The sequence below is a fragment of the Pyrgilauda ruficollis genome, unplaced genomic scaffold, assembly GCF_017590135.1.
Source record: "Pyrgilauda ruficollis isolate IOZ18807 unplaced genomic scaffold, ASM1759013v1 scaffold74, whole genome shotgun sequence".
In the NCBI taxonomy this organism is placed as follows: Eukaryota; Metazoa; Chordata; class Aves; order Passeriformes; family Passeridae; genus Pyrgilauda; species Pyrgilauda ruficollis.
Genome location: NW_024529266.1, coordinates 56,733 through 83,756, shown reverse-complemented (window position 1 = coordinate 83,756; position 27,024 = coordinate 56,733). Strand labels below are relative to the sequence as shown.

General features: G+C 35.4%; 1 protein-coding gene across 2 annotated transcripts in view; it reads right to left on the bottom strand.

The window, feature by feature from the left end:
- AP3B1 (adaptor related protein complex 3 subunit beta 1) overlaps positions 1 to 27,024 on the bottom strand; it is a 153,323-nt gene that overhangs the window by 88,813 nt on the left and 37,486 nt on the right. For both annotated transcript variants that reach the window (XM_041486109.1, XM_041486110.1), the window contains exons 7-12: positions 24,662 to 24,841; positions 8,133 to 8,294; positions 5,903 to 6,000; positions 3,222 to 3,276; positions 3,067 to 3,138; positions 576 to 638 (exon numbers count right to left, since the gene is read on the bottom strand). In XM_041486109.1, the coding sequence (XP_041342043.1) occupies positions 576 to 638; positions 3,067 to 3,138; positions 3,222 to 3,276; positions 5,903 to 6,000; positions 8,133 to 8,294; positions 24,662 to 24,841 (630 nt within the window). The remainder of the gene's footprint in view (positions 1 to 575; positions 639 to 3,066; positions 3,139 to 3,221; positions 3,277 to 5,902; positions 6,001 to 8,132; positions 8,295 to 24,661; positions 24,842 to 27,024) is intronic.

Sequence of the window (27,024 nt, the reverse complement as noted above, 5' to 3'; positions counted from 1 at the left end):
CTATGAATAACCTACCTGCCTGAGAACCAGTACCTTTCACAGAAATCCAGCCAGAGAACTGAAGCAATGCAAATAGATGCCACAAGTAAAGAAGAAAGAAAGGACAGACACTGTTTCACAATACAGGCAGAAGATCTTGCTGATACATAAAGATACTGGAGACAATAAACACAATTTCATCAAATGACTTATGGAAATGAAGTTTGGCAACAAATACTAATGGCCAAATAATGCTAAAATTAAGACCCTGTCAATACAGTGACTTCTAGTGTCAGTCAAATTGCTGGAATTTGTGTTTAAGAATATGGAATGATTGAGTTTTTCTCATCACTTTTTTTTCTTTCTTTTTCGGTAGCTGGAAGGAGAGAGAGAACCAAAATATTTGGATTCCTTTCTGTATACAAATAGCTCCTTTATCCATTATGGTATGAGATGCTTTAATTTCCATATTTGGAACATTTCATCCCCGAAAATAGTTAAACTCGAAAAAATTAAGCGAAGGAGAAACATCTGACAATGGAAAAAGAGATCATAAATATAAAAAGAATATAAAAAGAATACACTTTTGCACAAACCTGAAATTCTCGAAGCAGAGTGGATATGTTGGCTTCATTTGCTAAATTTGTCATGATTTCAAGCTACAAGAAAAAACCCCAGACATATTGTCAAAATTTAAGATAAAATATTACAAACAGTACCACATGTACACTATACTTCTATTGTATATAAAATATATATAAAAATACCACTCAGAATTCAACAGAGTATACTAGATATCAGTGCAAACTGGTATCACCGTTGTGCTCAGGAGGCATATTTTCCTTTCAAGTACTTGCAAAGTTTACAAAGCAGGACTCCGAGGCTCAGTGACGCATTTTTTATGAGCCTGAGCTTTAGTGTTTCATAGCATATCAAATGGGCTTGAAATACTTCTGTCAGCTTTTCCATACAACAGGCCTTAGCATATAAGAACCACACAACAGTTTAAGAAGAAATAATGGAAGTCCCAACTGCATCAGGGGAGAAATAAACTGGCCATTATATTCAGATGAACGGTAATAAAAGACCTTTAAACTCAGGAAGAAAACATTTGCATCTATGAGATTCCTCAGATCTTATTCAATACCAACACCATCAGACCCTGGAAGCCCTCCTCTTTGTTCCTGGTGAACAAAAGGATGATATACAACACTTGGCATAGATTGTTAAGATGCTATGCTTCCAGGCTGTTTCAACTTTGAATGAAGTAAACTGAAAACACAACCCTGTCTCTCCAAAAGGAAGTCATGCCCTGGAAATATGTTGGCATTTTTTGACTTGAAGTCTTCCAGAAAAGGATACTCAAATGACATAGTCCACCTGTACTCCAACACAATTTCTTAAGAAACATCACAAAAGGCTCTTAAAGATATGTATCTAGAATAGCATAGAAAGCAAGAGGATAAATGAAAAAGAGAAACATGCAAGAGAAAAGGAGATTGTTTTATAGTAGAATGTGGCTATCAATAGAACTTGACAAATATCTTCACTGGCCTTTTTCACATATGAACTGTGAAATAACGGGAAGACAGGCGACAAAATTTTCAACTGACGCTACAGTTTTCAGGGATATGAAGACAAAGGCTGACTAAGAAAATCTGTATAAGAGTTCCAAATAGTAGAAGACTGAATAATAAAACAGAAAAAAAAAATCAACATGTCTGCAAAATAATGCTCATAATAGGGAAAAAACCTTAACTGTTCAGAAAACTACAGACTCTGAGATGATGACAACTAATTATAACTGAGAATTTGTAATTAAAATAGGGTACTGTGAAAGCTTAATGCTAAGCTCAATGCTAACCAGTGATCAAAAAAGCAAACTTAATGTTGTAAAATAAAAAAACCCAGAAATCCAAACAGCACAGGGGATAAATTCAAGGGTGCTCCTACATATTAATTACAGCCATGGGTCTCACCATTCTATTTTGAAATAGGTAGGCTTGAACTACTGAAGTAGAAGAGGAAGAAAACCACAAGATTTTTTTACATATGTAAAAGTTTAGGGACTTCTAAATTTTTCAGCCATCATGAAACAAATGAAACAATGAAAGGACAAACCACAATTTCTACTTCTCCACCTCTTCTCCAATACATTATCAATGATTATGGGAATTTAAATACATCAACTTTCTATTATTTTTGGACTGACTATTCTTGGATAACAGTAAGGCATTTCTCACAATATTCCTAAAATGTAGAGGATATTTTTTTTTTGCTTCCAACTGCCTCAAATTTACTTAAGTCTTATTGTTGGTATAAAATACAAAAATGTATTTCTTTTGTATGTAAACATGATAGTTTTGGCATAGCCATCTTGTACTACACCAATCTTGCACATATAAGTGCAATATGCAGGTAGAACGAAGATAAGGAAAAAAAAATAGTTTCTTTCAGAAAACTACCATCCACTCCTAAACATAACTGCCTATGATAATCTAAAGCAAAACAAGAGAAAAAGCACATAATAGCAGACACTTTTTTAGCCATTGTTTTGTCAAGGATTTCACATTTGTTAAAGAATTACTACAGAGAAAACAACAAGAAAAGAGCTGGAAACGTGGATTGAGATGTGGCCTTGAGGAAAACCTAAAGTACTCCTCCTGTCAAATGCTGACTTCAAAGAAAATTTAGGAGTCAAACACTGCCCCATTTTGTACAGAGGAACAGATTTACACTCCTTTTAAGCTAACAGTATTAAAGACTCTTTTCCTCCCATGAAACTCTCAATGTCAGAATACCTGGTTGAAAAAAAAATTATAATGCTCTCTATCACAGAAAGGTCCTAAAAGCTCTAGTGGAAAGTACAGCCACTCTTCCACCTGCAACACAGTAACAGGAACTTTCACACAGCCTGACAAGCTGGGAGGCCCCTTGTGGACTCAACTAAAGGCCTCCATACTTCTTAGTGAGATAAAAAACCAGCACAGAATGACCTGTGTCATACCAGTGAAAAGAATTTTACCTTTCTATTGCAAACTGATTAGTCCAGCAGTACATAGAAAAATTTGCCTTTAATAAACTCACCTTGAGTGTTTTGATCATAGTTGGATCAGTTGATCTAACATAGAAACTCTTCAGATAAGGTTCAAACATGCCCTGAAAATCAGAATATATTTAAGTAACTCTCCTGTGTTTCATATACAGTGTGATTTAAAAAAAAAAAACTAAATAGGGTATACCTTTCTCTGAATTGACATAGTGGCAATATTTTGCAGGACAATATACTGCACCTCTCTAGAATGTGAAAAGAAAAATAAGTGTCATTCCACAAAATTACTGATACATAGAATAACTCAACAGAGCAAACAAAGTTCAATTCTATTTGAACATCAAGTTAGTTGCCCTTTTGTTTTGGCACAAACATAGATGGCAAAGCTTATTGCCAACTGCTAGCTTCATCATTTGATTCACAGAAGAGAGCCATATGATGAAACCAGGCTCTCATTTTTTGTAACTCCAATATGCAAAAATACTCACTGACTCCAGTGCAATGGAACCTTTTGTAGGCAGTGAGTATTTATTCAAATCAGAACTACATTTATCATTTTAATATAATAGAAATAGCTTACAAAAGCCTTACATTTTATCCACCTTCTTGAAATAAATATTTCAGGATGACATAGCTGAGAATAAAAACACACAAGTTTTATCTGCAGAATTGAAATAACTGCATTAATTACAAGAACAGTTAATCCTTGCACAATTAGCAAGAAACACTATGATATTTTTCTCTTAAGAATTTTTCTAAAAATTCTCAAAATGTGCCAGGATCTCCTGTGACTCAAGGGTATGCACTGGCAGACATACACATCTATAAAAATCTAACATTTTACATAATAGACTTTGCAAGAGATAGACAATACTATAATACAAAAACATTAAACATGTTTGGAGAGGGCATTCTCATCATTAATGCGTGAGTTTAAAAGCCTCAACATGAGTGAGCAAAAGAAATCTGGATACTAGTCTGAAGCTTTTAAAGTGCAGATTTTGTGCTACCAATTGCTTAAAAACTAAGTAATAACTTACACACAATTTTTCTGAACCACGAGTGCTCAAATCTTTGCATGCTGCAAATCTCAAGCTAATGAGAAATCATAATACCCATCATCTCCTCTTACTCAAAACTGTCTAATAGCCCTAAGGTAATTACAGCTGTTGCTTACAAAGAAAAGTGATAATAGAGAAGTACTTAAGATCTTTTAAACAAATTTTATGCAATTCTTACATAGGTGCATGGCAATTGTCAGCTACTCATGATGAAACAAGACCGGAAATTGCTATGAGATGCTCTTTTGGGCACTCTCACCCTAACTAGATTATAGCTTAGTTGACATTAATTTGAAGGCCACAGGCAAATAACTTCAAGGGCAAACAGCAAAAGCTTACTTCGAAGTGGTTCTAAAAGCAAAAGTGTTTCACCCAGAATGGTAACAGAAAACAGAAAAGCCACTCAAGACAGAAAAAATCAGAAAACTAGTGTCATTTAAGGCACTAGTTGAGATACAGGAAAGAAGTGACTTTTCTTTTAATGAAACTTGAGTATAAACAAGCAATAAACCACATACAAATGATCCTTTCAGCCTGTGATTATGAGTCTATACATTATCTGCCAATTGCCTTAGGCACTTTACTCATCTTCGCATAAAGAGAATGGGAAGCATACCATACTATAAAGCCAAACACAAAAACAACACTTATCTGAAATTAAAGACTGAATACTCTACCTAATCCCATTTTACTTCTTTACCAACTTTTAAACAATACAGATATTGAGCTGTGGAACTTTTACAGAGAAACAGCTCTTTGATGGCAGGGCTGACAAAAGTTATGGTATATGTAGGATGAGTAATCTTGACAGACACACAGAAGTGAGGCTTTTTAAAAAACCTTTGTGTCTGTTTGACAAAATTGATTTAAAAAGTAAATTATTCTCGCAGCAAAGTTTCAGCCAAAAATACAATTTTTAGTTAAAAAGTTTTTCTAAAACTAATTAATATTGTCTCATGAAATCCTTCAAGGCTTTTCATACAAATACATGGAAATTCAAAATCTAAAAACTGAATAGGGAAGAAAAACACTTCTGTGCAGAAAATATTCGCACATTATACAAAAACTATGAAATACAAATGAAAAAATAGCACCAACACTTACAAAATGTAGCTGACAAGACCTTTCATAGAAAAACAGACAAAATACTATTGAATATGACAAAGTCAAAACAGAATGTTCTGAATTAAATATAAACTTGTTCTTTAAAAAACATCCAAGGATTAAGGAAACACAGAAGATACAGTGGCAATATCAATTTTAACACATATGTTGTCTCCTTCTCCTGAGATACCCAACAGCTGACTGGACACAGTCCTGAGTACTGTGCTTCAGGAGACCCTCCGTGAGTAGGAAGTTGGACTAGACAATATCTAGTGATCCCTTCTAAACTCACACATTTTGAGATTTGTGTTACAGTGCAGGAAAACAAAATACACTAAAGAAGGCTTCTTTAGTGCTTAGCAAGACAGTAAGGAACTCAACAAAACTAAATTTCCAATAATTTAGAAAACATGAAGATATTAAACAAACCAGTTAGTACTGACTCCATTTAAATACTAACTAGGCAGCCATGTTCTTGTCAGAGCAAAAATCATATGAATGAAACACAATAACCAATGATTCCTGGACAGGATATCAAAAATGATGGAATTACTTTTAGTGATCTTCATTTGTTGAGGGAAAGTGACTGTTGCAGGAGAATTTCAAAATCAAATTAATTTTGTAATAGTTACATTCTTATAACTATGGCTAAACAAATATGCACAAAAAAGGACACACAGTGATATAAAGTATGGACTTCACCTACCTGTTACTACGGAGTAAACGCACCAATGACTTAGAAACAATACCAGCTTCAGATTTTGGTGCCAAATGCCAGTAAAGCTGTGCAACTGCCATTACCACCTAAAGGAAGAACATTCAGAGCAGCATGTTAACTTCAAATCATCATTCATATCTACCACATTTGCATGACACCTGCAGAACTATCAGCTCACTCTCCTTCCGAAAGCAAAGTGCATACCTGTGGTCTTTGAAATCAGCAAAGCAGTCTGAGGAAGAACACTGGAATAAATATATTTTTACTAATTAAGTACCTTTACTTCCTCCCAGTAATTACTATATGCTATAATAAACAGAAGGTCATAGAAATAGGGACAAAGAGAAAAAGCATTAGGCAATTTAAATCACAAACATAGTGATACCATCCTTGATATATCAGTATTGCTAACAGCTGTACAAAGTAATGGAGAAATATTCTTTACAAGTTTTTCTAACGTGCTTTCCCTTTATTACTATAGGTTCAGTATCACCTTTTATCTAGTTTCCACTCAAAACCTTTCATTCTATTATTCTATTTTGCAATTTATAAAACAACAGCTGTCTTTACTGGAAAATTTTAAAGTACCAAATCCAACAGAAAGCAAAAGCTACAGGGGTGTATACCAATATCCAGGCTAACAAAATTCAGAACACTGAGACATAAGCAACTTAAAACCTGGTTTTTTCTTCTCAGATTTTCTCATAAATAAAAGACAAAATATGATCTTTATGCTAGTGAGTGTCATGTCACAACCTTTCCCACAACAGTGTCATGATAAACTCTCTGTTTCACACAAAACAAATCATAGAGACTCCAAGTAAAGACCTCATAGTAACACTTCACTTGGTATCTTAAATCCTAGTACCATTGAAAGAAAAATTATTATTCAACAATAAAAAGCAAATAAAAACATCTAAAGCCAGGAAATGACTTCAAGATTTTTAGCAATATACCACAGGTATCTTTTACTGCTGACAAAAAAACATAAGGTCATATGGAAAGCCACTAATTAAACTAATGGTAGGTAAATTCTGTGAATAGTATCAGTAACCCTGTAACAGCCATTCAAAGTAGCATAATTTCAATACCATCTTCCAAAATGCACTTTAATATCTCAGTTAACTTTATACCAGAAAGTTAAAGATCATACGTGTGAGAATCAACACCGTACTTAATAAAGAAAATTATTTATGGATAAAGGCAATAACTAATTGAACCTCTTAGTGAAGTGGGATAGCAACCATATGAATCATACTTGTTCTTTGCATGAAATTAAGAAATATCACAGACACCGAACAGTGATTTTTAGCAAAAAGTTGTAAAAATTTAATCAACTTGTTTCCAAAATCTGCTGGGGTGGCAGATCATAAATGATTTTGAGAAGAGTCAGACTCATGAGTTAGAATCTCAAAGTATGTTTCAATGGAGAACTATAAGCTGATCTATTTAGCTTTTTAAGAATAGGTGGCAAGGTGACAATAATGGCGGACTGTTTTTGCAGTGATATGAATATTCATTATCATTGGAAGACTTCTCTCAAAAGACATCTAGTCCCGATTGACATGATGAGCTCAGGTTAGAAAGTTAATATTCTGTGATCTGATTAACATCATAATGATTCACCATGAGCATGGCTTTTCTCAGTTCTAAAAAGTTACCTGTATTTTAAAATCTCATGGAAATAATCTAAGGTACCATACGTAAAACATTGTATCTATCCTGGAACCCTGCCAGGGCAACAGCTCTAGAAATGTGGTGTATAATTGTCTACTTTTAAAATGTGAGACTCAAAAGAAAGAACAAAAATGAATCAATAACAAGTATGATTTTCTTTGTAGATTCTTTGTAGATTCCATAAATCCGTACCAATAAACTGTACATGTTTGTGCCATCCTAACAGTTGAGAGTTTTAGCATCAAGAGCGACCTCTGGTAGAGTCACCACATGCTATGTAAGTTGGATTCAAATGCTCTCATACTTTTATTAGTATATTGTTTGTCTGTACTATTTTGAGCACATATCACCATCAGTTTAGGTGTTTCACTTACAAGCTAAGTTAAATTCAAAACAGATCCATCACACTTCTCCTAGAGTTACTAAAGGATATTTTCACCAGTTTTAAAGAGGTGTAGATTTTACTCTTCAATCTTTTAAATTTTTAAAAAATTAGATTATTTGTGATTTAACATTTTAATTAAAAAGGAATTTGACATACAGCAGCATTTCGGCTTTGAAGCAGGGGCTTTGTATTTCGTAACAGCAGCCTGTGATCAGGGTCCATAGTATAGATGGTTTTCAATTTCTGATCCTTCTCTTTCTGTTCTTCATCAGATTCATAGAAATTATTTTCACTATATTCATCCACCACTTCGTCAACCTATCAAAAGACAAAATGAGAAGGACATACACAGAATATTTGTATCAACAGGTTTTATTCATTAAAGAAGTAACGTACAGCACCAGTTTCATGAAAGACTTACATACGTTTTTTAAAAATAGCTTGTGGCTTTTCTACCTATTTGCCCTAAACAGTACATGCACTGACATAAAAAACAGTTTAACAATATATGCAAAATTTCCTTAGAAATAAGTTGTACTGACATATGAAATATCTTTACTATTATTCAACCAACTATTTTAGGTATTTTTTGGACTTAAAGCCTCTGATCCAAAATTGGCAATTCTGGAAAATAACTAGAAATTAAAATATGATGTAGGTCTTCAGAAAACTAGGAATGGCTGCATGCCTAGGTCAAAATTCAGGTGTAGTGGAAGAATCCATTAAAATGTTTTCAGGAGAGGTAGGAGGACAGGAGGAGGGAGGAAAGAAGTGACAATAAATTAAAACCGTCATTTTATTCTGGTTTTTATTACAATTTGGATGGACACTGAAATTTTTTTAAAAATAAGAAATATGAAGGGAAGTTTTATTATTTGAAGCCAATTTTGCTCTCAGTGTTTTACAGGATGCCTAGCAAACTCATATGGAGACCCTGGGAGGCATTCCCTGGTCTAGGGAGACACAAGCAGCTTCCCACAAAAATCTGTTAGACCCCATTGGCTCCTTCCCCTGGCTCCTATGTCTGTTCCTATGTTCCGGAGCCAGTCCTCCCTATTCCCCGATTGGCCCTCATCTTTGTACTGCCCTGAGACCAGGGTCAGCCTCCCAGGCCCTCACAGTGGCAAAGCTGGACTCTCCATGTGTGCAGGTGCTGCGACCTGAACATCTCAATGCATGGCTGAATAAAACATCTGTGGATATTATGCAAAGGTTCTTTTTGCTTCCTTACCCTGGACTACACTAGTAGCAATTCAGACCGCTACAAACTCATAGATATTTTATGCAATAGCAACTGAAGTACTTTAATTTCTTTACTTCTCTTCCCACAATTCTTTGTGGCACCCACATTCTAAACTAAAAACTCAGGATGCTATATCACGTCCAGCAGTAACTGAATTCCTCCCTTGCCTACAGGACAGGCAACATAAAAGGAAATTTCCTGATCCTAGTGCATCACAACCTGCACTGAAGAAGCTTTGTCTAACAGGAGGATAATTCAATCGTCATTGATTCAGTCTTCAATATCCTTGCCTTGACTGCTAACAGACATGCAGATCAGTACTATTGAATTCAACAAGAATATTGAGTTTGAAACAGTATTTAACTCATTAATAACTGTTACAAAGAAACAGCTTGAGCTCTCACATTTCTGACTTCCTTTTTTTATTAAGAATTGTTTGTTTGGAACCTACTTGGAACCGCAGAGTTCTAATAAAAAGCAGCATATGCCTCTTATGAATACACTTTTATTTTAAATCTGATTGAAGTCCTTCTTCATACCCCAACAGCAGAAGTATTAAGATGATCTTCTCATAAGCATATATTTTATTGTAATTTTAAAATATTACTCTTTTCCCAGATCTGCTAAGATCTGGTAGGAAATAATTACGTTCCAGACAAAGGATGATGACAATACCCAGGGAAATTATTTTAATGAACTGAAATTCATCAAAATCAAGTTGATGAACTCCTAATTATTTAGAATCTGTAGTCACAAGGACCAACTAAGACAAAGAGGACATGTAATACGGCATGATTTGCACATTGTGATGGATAGGAAAGCAAAGTATTATGCAAGAGCCAGAAGACTAGGTTAAAAACCTGCAACTCCTTGATGTATAAGAACTGTTATTTCAAATTCTATTAATCATCCCACACATGGAGAACAGTTACCAGACAATGTGAAAACACTCAATCACAAAAACCCTTTAAAGCCTCAAGCTGATCTACTGACTACATTCAATGCCAAAATGATAAAAGTGTAAGTTCAGAATCATCATTTGGGTTGGAAAAGACCTTTCAGCTCATATAGTTCAATTGTTAACTCAGCACCGCCAAGTTCACCACTATATCATGTCCTGAAGTGCCATGTCTACAAGTCCTTTAAATATCTTTAGGGATGCTGACTCCACCCCTTCCCCAGGCAGCCCATTCCAGGGCCTGACAACCCTCACTGAAAAAATTCTTTCTAATATCCAATCTAAATCTCCCCTAGTACGACCTGAGGCCACATCCTCTTGTCATGTTGCTTGACCCTGACCTGGCTACAACTTACTTTCAGATTATTGCAAAGAGTGATAAGGTCACTGCTGAGCTTCCTTTTCTCCCAGCCACTCATCACAGGAATCATGCTCCAGACTCTTAGCCAACTCCGTTGCTCTTCTCTGGAATTGTTCCAGGACTTCAATGTCTTTTCTATCATGAGGGGCCCAGAGCTGGACACAGGATTCAGACTGGCACCAGTAGTGAGCCCTACGGAATAGCATAGGTGACCAGCCACCAGCTGGATACAACTCCATACACCACCACTACTTTCTGGGCCTGGCCATCCAGCAACTCTTTTAACCAGCAAAGTATACATGCATCATACATGGCTTGCCATGGGTTGCCATTTTCTCCAGGATAATGCAGTGGAAAACATTTTTAAAGGCTTTACTAAAGTCCAGTTCGACAACATTCACAGCCCTTCCCTCATCTACTAAGTGGGCTACCCTATTATACCAGGAGCTTAAGTTTGTCAAGCAGGACCTGCCTTTCACAAACCCACGCTGGCTTGTCCTGATCCTCAGGCTGTCCCACATGTGCCACATAACAGCACTCAGGATGGCCTGTTCCATTCGTATCCTTGCTCACCACTGAGGTCAAGCTGACAAGCCTGACAGTTCCCTAGATCCTCCCTTGAACCCTCTGTGTAGAAGGGTGTCATATTTGCCAACAGGGATCTTCATGGTTAACCAGGACTGTTGATAAATGATGGAATGTGGCTGAGGCTCTAACTTCTTCAGTATCCACGGGTGGATGCTTTGTGCCCCACAGACTTGTGCATGCATAAGTGGCATAGTACACTATTTGCCATTGAATCATGGGCGTTTCATTCTCCTCCTCATCCTCTTCGTCTTACAGATCAGGGGCTGGGTACCTTGAGAACTATTGGTTTTACAGTTATTGCCCTCTTCACTTCAGAAAAGGCACCTCAGTCTTTTCCTCATCCTTAATGCTTATTTCCCCCAGCAGTTTTGCTGGTGAACCTTCTTACTTCTCTGACAATGAAAAGCTCTGTCATTTTGTCATTGCAGTGGCCCAGAGAGCCTTCAGCATCATATCCCATCACCCACCAGTCCTCCTCTGCTCACAAACAACAGTTCCAGGGGGTGGCCCTACCTTGCTGACATCATAATCAGCTGTGCCAGGGTATTATCTTTCAGGAACCTCCTGGACTGGTTCCTCTCCAATGTACTGTATTTTCAGCAGGCATCTGGTAAATTGAGAAAGAAGACTATCGACTGTGAGACATCTCTCACCTGCCTACAGAATATTTCATCTGCCTTTTTAACATTTCTTTCATCTTCCTCTTCCAACTAGCTCAGAAGTCTGTATTTACCTGAGTAAGCAAGTCTGTTTTGGCATGCACTAGGTTATTCTTATAATTTCTGCTATCACTGCCTAGCTTATTTCTAGATAGCACACAATTCTAGGATTCTCTTCACTCATTCCAAGCCTGTGCAGAAAATCTGAAGCTGAACTTGGACACAACAAATTATCACCAAAAATTCAGACCACCAAGCCAAAACCTCATCTTAAGACATCTAGCTGAATTGTTGCCCTGTCCCCAGATAAACCTTGTAGTACAAGTACTGAAGCCTATACTAAAGAAAGAGATTGGGACAAGCAGTAATTCTTTTCTGAAGTGCCACAGAACCAGCTTCAGGGGGGCAAGCACAAGCAAAGCTTCTTGGTTCTAACAAAAGGGGAAAGCCTTGTGCAGAGATCTTTGAAAGTGCCTCCATGCTCCACAATAGTGCTGTGGTATTCTGGAGAAGAAAAGCAACCAGAATAGTATTAGACTGACACTAGGCCTACATGTTGATTTTCAATCAGAAAAAGAAGGCATGAGTAGGGTACGATGGAGATACAAATTACTATTAACATTAATTTTTTTTCCTGCCAGCAGAGAACTGAAAGTAAGACTCTTACACTGGAAGATGAAAGTCTTTCTGTTTTAACTGTTAACTCTTTAACTAATTAATTAACTATTGAATCAACAACTGACAGATGATTTCCTACACACTTATTTTCCAATCTTCACTGTCTGTAGTGCACTACATTAGACTATGGAATATGCTTCTTCACATATCCCTGGAGAAATGCTAAATATGGGCAACACAAAAATTTTACTTTCACAGATGTCTAATTAGAACTCAAACTGATGACAACCAGTACATAGTAGCAACTTTATCAGAAATAAAACCAATACTCTAATCCAATCCTAAGAGATAGCATGAGTGTTCTGGGAGTAGATTCAAATGTTACAATGCTTTCTGTTGTTATTTCAATCCCTTTAGATGCAGTTTCACAGTTGATTTAAGACTAACCAGTCCAACAGAAGTTTATTGTTTTGTTTGCTTTTCTGAAAGGATGTTTTATTTTCACTAAGACCAGTAAAATGATCTGTCTGACCCTGTGGTCATAGGATTACTAGAACTACTGGATTTTCAAAAGCAGTAGGTGGTAAAGGGAGAACAGAACAGAAGAATGGCAGTTGTTAGTTAAACCACATTAAATACACTTAACTGTTTGTAGTAGCAGATGATTTAATTGTGCAGTTAATAGCTTTTCTAAATTGCAAAACTACTAAAAAGTTCAGAACCCTGGGAGAATAAAATGTTTAAAAACTGAGACCATAGTATTTCAGACTACAATTTGCAAATAGACTCTGTGCATTCCCCATCTACTATGATTTATTTACAGCAGAGAAGTGAGTATTTTGGTGTGGAAGAACATGCATAATTCTTTTTTATGTTATTCCAGGTATAAAATTCAGGAACATCTTCATAAAGTATTAACAGCTTAAATGAAGAATCTGACAGGTAGCAAATTCCATTAGCCTTTTTTTTTTTAAAGTCACTAAGTAAATTAGCTAACATTTAACTGAGATTTTGCTAGAAGTTACATTTAATATGGCATAGAAGTTGAGAATGTGACTTCCATTTAGGGTAAAATACTACATTTGTAGTATTATGTGAATACTACAATTACCTCCAAACAGAGCTTCACACACCCACATACTGAGTTAAAACAAAGCTTCAATTATATCCAAAGCATGAATACACAGTATTTTCCCACTCTGCCAGCCTTAACTCCTCTTAACTCATCTTGTATGGAAAAAATGATTCAAATATTTGCATTCCTTGGTTAGGTATAAATTATTTGAAGTTACACATTTCAGTTTCTCTCCTCAGTTTCATACGGAAATATACTCATATCTTTCTTCTGATGCCTGTAGCAAAATCTCTGGCAAACAAGATTATCACTGTCTTCCAGAGACCTTTATAATATTTCCAAAAGCTGTTCTTAAGCGACTTTTGGATAAGCTAGATTTTGAAAGTAAGAGAAATTTTGGTACTAGTCACTATTTGGTGACTGACTGCAATACCACAAACTACTTCAGCCCACCAAGATCAGTATTCACCTGCTGCATGAATAACAGTTTCCCTGAAAAGTGAAAACAGTGGGTAATCTATGAACCATTTGCTACTTAAAGCATTAATGCATTACATAAAATAGATCTGAAATTTTGATGCTGTATGTGAACATGCCTACCTGAATCCTTCCACATGCTTCATAGATGAGTTTCAGAACACCAGAACAGACCTGTCGTTACTCAGTAGATTAGCTATGAGAAGTTTCTGACAGAAGAGCAGACCTCAATCAATCACACATGTTAACAGACTCATGCTAGTAGAAGTATTCACCTTCTCCTCAACATCAAAACCTTGAATATGATTCAGGTTTGTCAGCAGAGATAAAGCTTGACAAGAATTGTTAGCAGTCTTTAAAAAAGGCACAATCTCACATGATAAAAACACTTGAGACAGTAAAGTGTAACCAACATAATTTGCAGCCTGGCTGGAGAGTGGCTTTAGAAGGCACAAGCAAAGTTTGACAAGTTTGCCTTATTATGTCAAAAGGGGCTGAAGAGATGAAGAATAAAGGGACCAGATCCTCTGCTCCACAAGTAATAGTTTTCTTTCAAGTACTAAATAGCGAGCAAAAAGTACACTGACTCCTTCTAAGGTAAGCTGCAATTCATAATCAGTTGTGTGATAAAGACTTGTGCTACTGTGAATGGACTGATAGAACATAGTAATGACTCTTATGACCCTGCAGAAGTAGACAAGTATTTAAAATGCCTAAGTGTAAGCCTCTAGTGCCATTTTATGCTCCCTTGAACATGAAAAAAATCTGCATGGATCTGGGAAGACTCTGAAGGTATAGAGCCTACAGGAAATCCATAAAAACTGAAGACTAGGATGGGCATCTTGTAGTATTTTGAACAACACTGGACACCCAGACATATTACAGAATTATCATATCCTAGTCTGTCCAAATATTAACATTTTCAGATACTTACCCTTCCATGGGACAAAACTATCAAGTAATACTCAAAATATTTTCCTGTTTAAAAATAGTTATTGAAACATTTTCTTGTTACATTGAAAGAAAACAATTTTCAACACCTAACAAACTCCTGATGCTCATGTGTTAAGAACCATTGGAAAGGAACAGGCTGGGATTACAAAACAAACAAGAAACACACTGGATCACAGAACCAGGATGCGTGTTACAGAAATTATTACAAACCGTGCCTATTCCTGAATGGACAGAAAGCTGGTGTCTTTGCTTTCACTAGACCAGAACAGTGTGTTCTGTGTGGTCTTGAACACAATGCATTTACAGCTTTCAGCAACAAAGTTACTTAAAAGTGAATAAGAATTTTAGAAACTTAATTTCTCTCTTCTACCTCACAGAATATAAAAATAGTCAGGTAATGAACTAGTGGTCTGGTCTGTCTGGGATATGACATGTCTTTTATCAAGGAAGAATTTGTAAGAAGGCTTCCTGAGCAAACAGGCAGTCACAGGACCTCCAGAATGCAATTATAAAGAAGTGCACAATGCAAATAATAACACACAGCCTATATTATATATACAAAATATCAATACAAAATTATCACATTACCTAACATTGCATTCTGTCAGTCTTCCAAAGACTAGACCTGTTGCTCCTATGCAAGTCTAAAAGTACGTATGCATTTTCACTTAAGTGAACAATAATGGGATGAAGAATCAATACAGACTGCAAGATCACAGTTATATTACTCTGATTTCCTTATACATTATAATTTTTACTTCAATTATAACCATAGTCAATTCATTATTATTTGGATAAAGAGGTCAGAAGTAAAACCTAAGGGTTCGGTTGGACTTGTAGAATTATGGAGATCTGAAGCCACTGAAACAGACTTGAACTTAAAAAAGTACCCTCTTTCAAGGACCACTTTTCAGATTACAACTCTATTCAAATTACTGTAATGGGATTGTACTGAAAATGTAATATATTAGCATAATTACATAGAAGATACAATATAATTCCAGTAAATTACAATGGAAACTTTAGTTTTGAGGTTTTGATAAGAGATTTGCACACTTTGTGGATTCCACACATTTGTGGATTTTAAGAGTTTAGTTATACAAACAGATAAACATGCTTTCAGTTAATAAAAATTGAAGTATTAATGGAAATTCCCAGGGCAACCTTGAGGCATTTTTCAGTAAAAGGACTTGTATTTCAAATCAGCTTACCACATGATATTAACCTCTGGAGTGCCATGTTTCATACCCAGCAAAACATTTTTACATTTCTTAAGAAAAGCTAAATTTTATTGCAGGTAAGGAACACACAGTAAAAGTCTACTCTAGTAGAATTCTCTAGTTTGAGAAAAATTCATTTGCAATTCAAAAAAGTTTTCCCTATAAAAAGCTTCCAATTTGTAAAAATAGGGAGCTTTGATACCTAAGCTACACAAAGGAACTAAGATGCCCACTCAGCCCGAGAATCCGACTAAGGCAGGTGAAATTTAATATTAAAGTATTTTCATTTACATAATTTTTAGCTTCCTTCAGCATATATAAAAGTTACATGATCGGCAATACATAAATCAAGATTTATTTGTAGTTTACTAATAATAGTATCATAATCTATACAACACCCTGTATAATCCCAGTTCAGATGAACATGTTTATTTCATTCCAAAAAAAGCCCCACAACTTTTTGAAACAATATGAGTATGTAAACACATTTATTACCTGAAAAACTCTTCAAATGCTTCAACTCAGCCTTGCAGAGGCTTTTAAAAACTCACTTAGCTAATAACTAATTTCTAAATATAAACTTAAAAAGGTAATGAAATAAAAGCTTAATGAAAACTAAAAAAAACCCCAACCGTAAACATCCTTAAGAAAACCCATATTCATGAAAATTTCATAGTACACTTGGGACAAGAGCATCACATGCATGGAAGTAGGGGTCTGAGGACCACTGAACATTAATTTTTTGCCAGTATATCACAACTACAGTAACATCTCTGCTAAGTAATTTAATAGCAAACTAATGTGAAAACTGAAGGAGTGCTCATTCTCATTTCTCTAAGAAGCAGCCATTAAGTCTAGGACTGGTGTCTAAAAATAGGGGCTAAGACTTAAATATGCTGCAGTAATGAACATCTTTCTTCAGCAACCTCAAATGTGCAATCAGTGTTGTAATAAAGTCTTGTGACACTTTTAGATAGAATTAAAACAATCCATTATGATTTTTAGATCACTTTCATTTATTCAAAACATTTTCATACTCAAAACAGAAGTGAGACATAAAACAGCTGAGTCTCACCAAGAAAAAGCTCTTCCTTTCAATAGTTTGGGGAAAAGGCACAATGACAATGAAAAGCCGAACAGATGCAAAGCAAGGAACAGAAAAAACATGTAGAGGATAAGAAAAGAGGAAGAAAGTACAAGAAAGAACAGGAAGGGATAAATGAAACATTGCAGAATAAAATTAAGAAGGAGGAAAGGTGAAGGAAAGAAAAAAAGATATCATCTGCTTGTAGCTAGAAGTTCACCTCTTTTTACTCTCAAATACAAAAATTAAAGTGGAATTTGTATTCATATGTTTGGTTAAATGTTTGACCTGTTTTTCAGATTAAAATTGAACACCAATTTAAGTATCTGAAAAGGCAGTATAAGACATCAAGATTGCAAGCAAATGTGAACCAACTGCCAAGCAAAAATATTCTTCCACAGAGTTGCAAAATAAGTGAACCATGAAGAAAACCAGTTAATTGTTATTTAGTTTGGGACTGCAACCGAGAGAAGGGTACTGCATGCTCTAGAATTAGTAGTCACCACCTCTCATGACTTATAGACAGGGTATGCAGGGACAGGGATGACCCCAGATGTTCAGAACTGCACATCACTCATGGTGCAGTTTCTGTACAGAACTGCGACTGCTACCAGTGCTCTGTCACAGTTCAGACAGACACATCACACGGCACTCGAGGTTCGTGCGGCAACAGGGAATTTTACTGAGCGCAGTTCCCTTTACACAGTCCTTGAAAGCCTCGTGGCTGGTCCTGACTGGCTGAATTTGGTTGCCACCCAGCTAACTAGCCAATACTTCTGTGTCCCTAACGGCCGAGACTAGTTGAGTTCTAATTAGGGTTATCCATGCCTGTGAGGCTTCCAGGCCAGCTGTTAGCCACCACAGTGCTCCTCCTTTTCTACCGTTACGAGTACACGCTCCACTAACATCAAACCATGTATATGTCTTAAAGCAACTCAAGCATATTTTCTCTCAGAAAAAAATACATTATTTTAAAAGATAAGTTCAGTGAGAACATTTCCCATATACGGAAACATACACACTTATTTTAATTTTCATATAGCTTTAGGATTGTTTACAGCTACTAAAATGTTTATCCAATATTTAAATGATATTGGGACTACAGCCATAGCTCAATATGTTAATTAGGAAATTCAAATTTTTAAAACACAAAATAATCCTAAATTGTTGAAGAATGATAGCTGTACTTAACTTAGATTGGCAGTCTGAAAGGTGGCAGTTTGCCACCCTTACCAGAGAGTCTGACATACTCATGTAAACATCATCAATAGCTATTAAATCCTGCATTACAGATTTTTTTTCTCCTCCACTGTAATGCCTAAGTAAGCAAAGAAGCTGAAAGTATCTTAAAACATCTGCTGATTTACATGACTGGTATTCCCACACTAACAACTGGTGGTGTATTTATTCTATTGATAAACGGATATGTTGATATAATTCAAGCCTCAGTCACCCCCAGTCTTCTGGGTACATGGTACTGGCACTTTCACAACCATGAAGTGCAACAGACTTGTGTGTACACTATCAAAGAGAAGAATGATCCAAATAATTTGAATTTTTTTCACATTTACTATACCCCATGGTCCTTCAGAGAGCTGCCACAACCAGTCAAGAATTCTGCCTGATATTACAAACAGAAGAAGTGTACAAGTTCAGACTCAGAAGCCTAAAGCTTCCTCAGAGCAGAGGTCTGACCTCACACACTCTCCTCACACAATAGATAAAGGTTTATTTTCGCAAAGTAGCTAAACAAGTTTATTTTAAAATTCTTCTAATTATCCAGAGAAAATCCTGGTACAATTATGAAAAGGCCACAAAAGTTACTAGATAGAGAGGTAATAGCCTACAGACTGATGCCCAGAACAAAATTCATGAGTACTCCGGCATCCAAGAAGGTCTCAAAGTAATCCAACACAGCATTCATTTAATACAGTTTACATAATTTTCTATGACCAAGTAGCATTCAAAGGGGCAAAATTAAAGCTAGAAACTTTACTAGCTCATGAGATGATGGGGATCTGCAACATCTAATATTTAAATTAAGAATTATTAGCAGTTACACAGTTGATATGTAGATTTCTATAAAAAATATTTTTTCCTTCCAATTAATTTTTATCTCCATAAGTCAAAGAAGTTACCTAGACAGAGATAAAAAACAATTTTAACAACTTATTTGCAACAGATGGCTAGAATGCCTCTTATCATATATATATACATATATATGTATGTATGTATGTATATATATATATATATATATACACATAATAAAAAGAAACTCAGCTTGAGTCAAGAAGTTGATATTACAGTACTGCATGGAAACAAAGAAACTTTGCTGGTCAAATTTGTAGGAAAACAAAGGGTCCTTTCTTAGTTTGAGTTGATACACATATCTTCGAGAATCTGCCTAGACAGATTCTACTCACTGCTGCTGTTCCTGCAACTCTGTCATGGGACTAACAGAAACCACAGCAATACATTCTGCTGCAAAGACAAACAGTATTTTTATCTGCCAATTGTACTTCTGTTACACCAACAATAAGTGCTGAGCAGCCACAAAGCAAAACAAATCAGGAAATTAATGTGCCCCAAATTTAACCCTCTTGTCAGCTTTTCTTCTGCTGGAAGAGTTTTTTTATCCAAACTTTCCACAATCAGCTTGAGGTAGTTTTTTGGTTAAAAATCTATGCACTAAGTTATTCTCATCTTACTAAGCAGGATACACAAAAAGGAAAAAATAAAACTAATGTGACAGTAAAATAGCTAGCTAGTTAATTTTATGCCCCAAACACTTCACTAAATATCTTCAAATAAGTGAATCTTATATTAAACATTAACCCCACATCGTGCATATCTAAAAGAACCTGGTCAGAGAGTACTGCACTCTGATAAAAAGGAAACAGTAACTGAATCCAGACTGCTCCAAGTCACACTGAAGATTCTGATGGATATACTAAAAAAGGAAGAAATAAGCAGCATAAGACAACTTCACTGTAAACTAGTTTTCCTAATTTAATTTTTTGCTCTTAGCTGCCAGTTTAGGGTCAAGAGAATTCTCTGGTTTCACATCTTTTAGGGCAGGGGAAAAATAAAATAAAATTCAAAACCCAGCAAGAATATCACCTGGTATATCTACAAAGAAACTTCACTGAGATGATATGCTAAATAAGTAATACATACCATATCATGGTTAATTTTATCCTTCAAGATTGAATGCTATTCTGAGTATTTCTTAAATATGCCTCCTCACTGCAGAAGAGCATAATAAAACTTGTAGATCCCCTACTGATTTGGAAAACAAAAGAAGGAAAAGGCCTATTAAGGCTGATTAATTATTAAATCATGATATACATACGAAATACTTTTAAAGTGTTTTAATGTGTTTCATTTTTATTGCTTTATCTAGGTAACCTAGTTAACTGGAGGCTATTACCCTGAAGACACTCCTCTCTTCTGTTCTTAGCTTCTAAGTAGAGTATTTAGAAGTTTTATTAAGCTCTGCAGTAAACCAGCAGAACTGATACGGGTGCTCATTATCATTAATGAATTCTACAAAAGTAAAGGATGGACACTATTTTCTGTGTGCTGTGCTTGAAGCTTTATCATTCACAATTACAGTTCCCTCAATGCACACCCCAACACAGAGAACAACAAAAAATAAAACATCTAAAGCAGTTTTAGATACTGCTCAGCTGTCTGAAGCAGCCATTAGACACTGAATTCCGTCACACAAAACCATGACCTTTAGGGCATAAACTAAGAACTCCTAACTAAAAGATACTGAGAAAGTACTGCAAGAGCAGGAAACACAAAACATTTAATAAGACAAAGAGATCACAGAATAGCTGAGGTCAGAAGGGACCTCAATATTTTGTCAGAACAATCAAGCAAAATAAATATTTTCAATCTGCTTCTTCCTGTAATTACTGAGAGCTGGGCTACTTTCCGTGATTTATGCTTTTAGATACATAGACATTCAAATACTTCATGTTTTTCTCAGAGAAGTCCTTATTCTTTCAGATTGTTTTCTTCATGCTTAATTTCCCCTTCCATCCCCCCCAGCCCAACAATTATGCTAAATTCTGACCACTTTAAACTCAGCAATACTTCAATAAATGCTAAAATGTAAGCCTGAGACATGCTTCCTATAAGTAGTTATCAGGAACTTCGTAATGACTGAAGCCCATGATCAATCTGAATTCACCATTCTTTTCCAATCCTTACTGAACACCAAAAGAGTTTATTTAAGTAATCTTCAATTGTCTGAAATGAAGTTGAATGGCCCTGAGAGGCACAGCTGTCTTGCAAGACTGTAGCTCCTAGCTCCATCTTGTTCTATACAAGGACTATTGAAACTTCTGATCAAGTAACCTGTTTTCAGAAGTTGCCCTCTCAAATGTCACACAAGTTTGGTGGTAACTCTGTGTACCAGGATATCTGAAGTAGTTCCGACCCCCTGCAATCCTCGTCTCCTTGCAGAAACAGGGCTGAACAGCTTGAAAACCAGTTCCTGAACTGCTAGACTGCAACTCAATGTATTCATGAGAACTACCAACAACATTATTTTACCCATCTTTATGTACTAGACTACAAGCTGTTATGGTTCAGGAGGAATTTACAAACAGCTTGGCAGTCCCAACAACTTCTGCAACAAGGGCAGGACAAAACATTTAAGCTGAAATGCACCACAGTTTTATCTGCTATCAAGTATTTTACTTCCCAGAAAACCTGGAATTGTTCTTAGCTGGTTGTAGTCCCAAGCAGGTATTTTTACTCCAGAATATGAGCATCTTGTCTCATTTCAGCTAACACATATTAAAGCAGAATATATAGAAAAAAGGTTATTCTGCTATTTGCATGAAACTACCCAAAAAGCACCCCCAAGTATTTTAAGACAAATAGGATAAACCAAGGACATTTCCTTACTTCATTCACAATTAGAATTAAAAATCATATTCTTGGAAGAAGCTAGAAATAGGAAAAAAAAGCTAAGTATTCTTGGTAAATGGGTAATTGCAACAATTTTAAGCATATTGCTTAAAAAAAAGATCTTTCTCCATAACTGGTAAGTATTCAAAAATTTTTTTTAGATTTCTAAATGCTCAAGAAATCAGTTCCAAACATTACACCATTACTTGATAGGAATGAGCTTAACTTAAACAAAAGCAACATATGCTCCTCAAAAAGTAAGGGAAAATTTTACTGAATAAAAATGCAAATATGCATTTTAGCAGTCTTGAATTTATTAATCTGATAGGTTTAATTTCCATTTTCCTGCATCAGCTTTATTTATAAAGTGTCGTGCCCTATAAATATGCTGTTATTTTCTATAGTCAAGCACCCTCTTAACAAATCTTCTCATTAATATGTAAATTTAAAGTCAATCGGTCTTCTCCCTGACAGCGCCATGAATTCCTAGTGCACTGTATAATCGGCTTTGACTTGGCATCCACTATTTATCATCAAAGATGTCAGTTAGAAAAATTATGGAAAATGCACTGCAATTGATATGACTGCAATCTACTTTGTCAACACTTAATTGTTCCTCAAATCATACATTTACATATAAACAGCCTAAATACTGATCCATAATGATGCAAATAAACTAAATTAAAAATCTCTTCTACTGCACAAGATGGCCTGTTGTATGATGAGTTCATTTAAGAATGTATTGACAAAGGCATGCATTTCAACTAGCAACACAAAAACAATCTGCTAATTAAATTGCTGAGTAGGTAGACAAACTAAATTTTACATTGAAGATCTTGAAAGTGAAAACAAAGTGTTATTAATACTATACTACTGATGACTAATTTAAGGTTGGCACAGGCAGTATTTTCACACAAATCACATTCCTAGAGCAGAAGCCACAGCAGGAACTGTCATCCATCCAGTTTCAGTGAAAGAAGAATTAGAGTCTTAAATAAACCAAATCCCATCAAAAACTCCAACCTCTCAGTCTAGGACAGGAGGTCATCCTCTTCTTCAACTTTCCTTTTGACCAATTACAGACTAAAACTGGCTGAAACATATTGTGGGACTGTAGCTTAAGATAAACCAGATTATCAATTTTGATTCTCTCTAAATGTCAAAGGGAAGAATGCAAGTTGCCTTCTTCCAATAATCAACATGTAATAAACACTGCCTCAAGGACATTAGGAAAGCATATAACTTAAATTATTATCTAAAAATACTTTCCTTATTTTGAGCAACGTTATGGGAAGATGTGTTCTTATAACCAACTTACTTCTCATAAAAAAGGGAAAAGGGTTTCAGAATCTAACTAGTAGCCCAGAAATACAATTCTACTTCAGATATTTTTGCTATATTCATTATAATCCCTGGGTTTTTTAAGAAGAAGTTAATATAATCGTAAACTAAATCAGACTGAACTGTTTGTCCAAATATATCTCCTTGTAATTATTTTCACACAATAATTATTTTCACACAATAAATTACACATACATTAACATGGAACGGTACTGCATTTCCATTTTTTTCCCAGGCAAAGGATATTAAAAGACAGTTATAAAGAACTCAGTGATAGAGTGATAGTTAATGTCATTCCCTATTCCAATGTTGAAACAAGGAATCTTAAAAAAATTGTTAATGTGATACTTATAAATGACAATAATCTGCACTAAAATGTACATTTTTAAACATGAATAGGTTTCCAATTAAATGGTAAAACTTAACACTAGTAACGTCCCCAAACCTTTAACAAACACAACCAACCAGACTTGCAGAGCAATTTTAAACAGTCCTTTCCAGAAGTAATCTCTTAATTTAAAATGTTATTCAGAGTTAGATCTCTATTGAAACAATGTTAACAGCATACATTTCTTGAGCTGTGCCCTTTTTACTATAAGAAGTGACAGAATTTGCATCTTGAACAACCTCTTTTTATAAATTTTTAAAAGTATACTCATATTTACACAATATAAATGAAAATAATCACCTCATTTTTTACATTTCACATTTTAAATACATATGTTCAAGACTTCACACAGTGCCTCATCACATAAACAAAGCCTAAACAAGTAGTGTAATGTTTGTCATGCAGTGGTTCTGGGTATCTGCAATATAAGTAGAGCCTACCCAGTTTCAGGACAGAATGGCAAACATTTCTGATTTTGACTCACAATTGTAAAATTGTCTAAAGCAAAAAGCAACATGGCTCAAAGAACCACAGAAAAGGAGTCTCTCTGCTACCCATGGGATGTGCCACAGGTAAATAAGAAAAGGATATAACCTGGAAGGAGAATTCTCAGGCTCTGAAGAAAGGTAGACACCTTGTGTTAGTGAAATCTTAAGAGAGCTGACTTATATTTTGATCTCTGCTTTCATTAAATTCTAGATAGAAATGCATCTTAAAAGACAAAGTAAATCAAACAATGAAAATAATTCAGAATTCAGGCTCACAATAGTAATTTAAGAAGTTGCAAACTTACCTTCCATGGACTTAAAAACTGAGTACGCGCATACCGGGTTAACATGTGGATTATAACAACTTGACCCCACTCTTCCACATCAACCAGCAAGTTACAGAGCTTTCGGTAGTTCTTGTGAATCAGATCTATTCTATCTGGACACACTTCCTCAAATGCCATCACCACACTCCCAGCTACAAGCTAGAAAACAAAATATAATCCAGAAGGTCAGTGTTAGGTATACAGCTAGACCACAAGTGAGAATCAGAATTAATACTAGCAATTCTCAGCAATTTCAAATTATTTCTATTCAGCAAAAACAAACAAAACAACAACAACAAAAAAGTAAAGCCACAGAAATGGTATGTTATTTAAAATAGAAGTGGGGTAAGGTTATTAGAACAGAGAGAACACTTGCTGTTTCTATTGCAGACATAAATCTTAGCTCCCAGCCCTGAAGACACAGTGCAATGTAAGCATAATTTTTTTTCTTACAGATTTAGCTTCCAAATAAATTAACAGAGAACTCGCAATTAACTCAGAAGTAACAGGAAACAACAAGAAGTAAAATGTATGCCCAGCAAGATCTTTTGAGATTCTACCAACACTAGCCAGGTCAAAGTAAAGAAGAACTGGGCCAAGTTCCCTGGGCATTACTGGAATTCAAACTTCTCTCTCAATATAGCAAAATTAACTGTCACTGAAAATTTTGTATTTAGAGTTTCATGAACACACTCCTCCGCCCCTCTCCCCCTCAAATAATTTCTGCATGTTGTTTAGCACTTCCTTAACAGTTACATAATTGAAGGAAGGCATTATTTATATCCTGCTATGTTCTCACACTATTTTTTGCCTTCATAAGAAACATCTCTTTATTCATGCATAAAGATTATCATGCTATGACTACAAAACAGCTTTGTTTTTATGAGAAAATTAAACAGATTATCAATACTCTAACACCTCAAGGATTACTGAAACCTTCTGCCTGGGTATTTTCTTTTAAAATAATGGGAGGAAATACATATTGGAGTTCCAGTTAAAATTCTGTCAGCAGGTTACTTTTAAGACAAGATCAAAAGCTGACCATGCCTTATAAGGACACATAATTGTGTGCCTAGAATTAGTGTTCTTTCTCTTCTAATTGCTTTAATTAAGATTTGTTTTGTGTCAGAGTACATGTTAAGTCAAACAACTAAAATGATGGTACTTTATATGAAGCAGCTGATATGTATGCAGTTAGCATGCATGCAGTATAGCCTTCTGGCAGCAAATTAATGTCATATTCTATCTGAGCACCAGGGATTTGCATTTCAACCTCTATAATTTCCCCAATGACTTAAAGTAAGCAATTAAATAGAAGTGCAGTTTATTGAAATGGTACTTTTTGAGAAATATTAAATACAATGATATTCATATGTTACATTTTTCTCCCTGTATTTGGCTGACATGTGGTTTATTAGTATGCGCTCAACACTACAATTGAAAGAAAACAGCTCAGAAGATAGTCTTGCTATTATGCTAAACAAGTCTCAGGCTCTGTGGGGATTTTATGAATTACCAATAAGAATAAACGTGAAGTTGCATTTATTGTCTCCAGCCTCATCCACATACTGGTACCTGCTGGTCCCAATAAGAATGGAACTCATTCCAGAGAACAAAATCTGATTATTTGATAGAGCTAAATACACTTTACATCTAAAATAATTTACTGTAGCATAAGAACAAAAGCTCTTTTTTATCTGTTGTTGTACTAAACTTTCTTCTTAATAATGTGCTGCATCAGTAACCTATCTGTAACTAAAAACTGTGGAGAGTTGATTCTAAGGCGGGTGTTCAAAGCTCAGCAGAAGGCAGTGATTAATCCCAGACCTGTCCTGAGTAGGTATTCATTTAGGCCACAGAAGCTGTGAAGCTTTCCCACTGGAAAAGTGCAAAGTCCTCTTATGAGGATGCAGAACTCTGAACTACAGCTAAGGTCAGCTTGCAGAGGACAATGTGACAGACTTGAAGTTTAGAAGAAAGAGATAATACTTTAAGACCACACAGAGAGACTTTTTGTAGGCTACTGTTTCACATCAGGGAGAAGAGAGAGATCGACACATATCAGTTTATGACTATCAGAATAGTCACAGTCTAATGGTTAAAAATACCCTTTTAGGTTCATAGCTGAAGGTCAACGCAGATTTCCAACAGTAATTCTAAAGAGAGCACCCTTGTCTTTTACTATTAGTAGTTCAGTACACACATTTTGCTGTATTTCTTTTTTATTTGGATATGATTTAGCTTGAAAGCTGACAAAAAATACATATAACACTAACTCAGATAATTTAAAACTGAGAATATAACCTATAAACACTACTGGCTTTTTAAAAGCTCAGTTACTG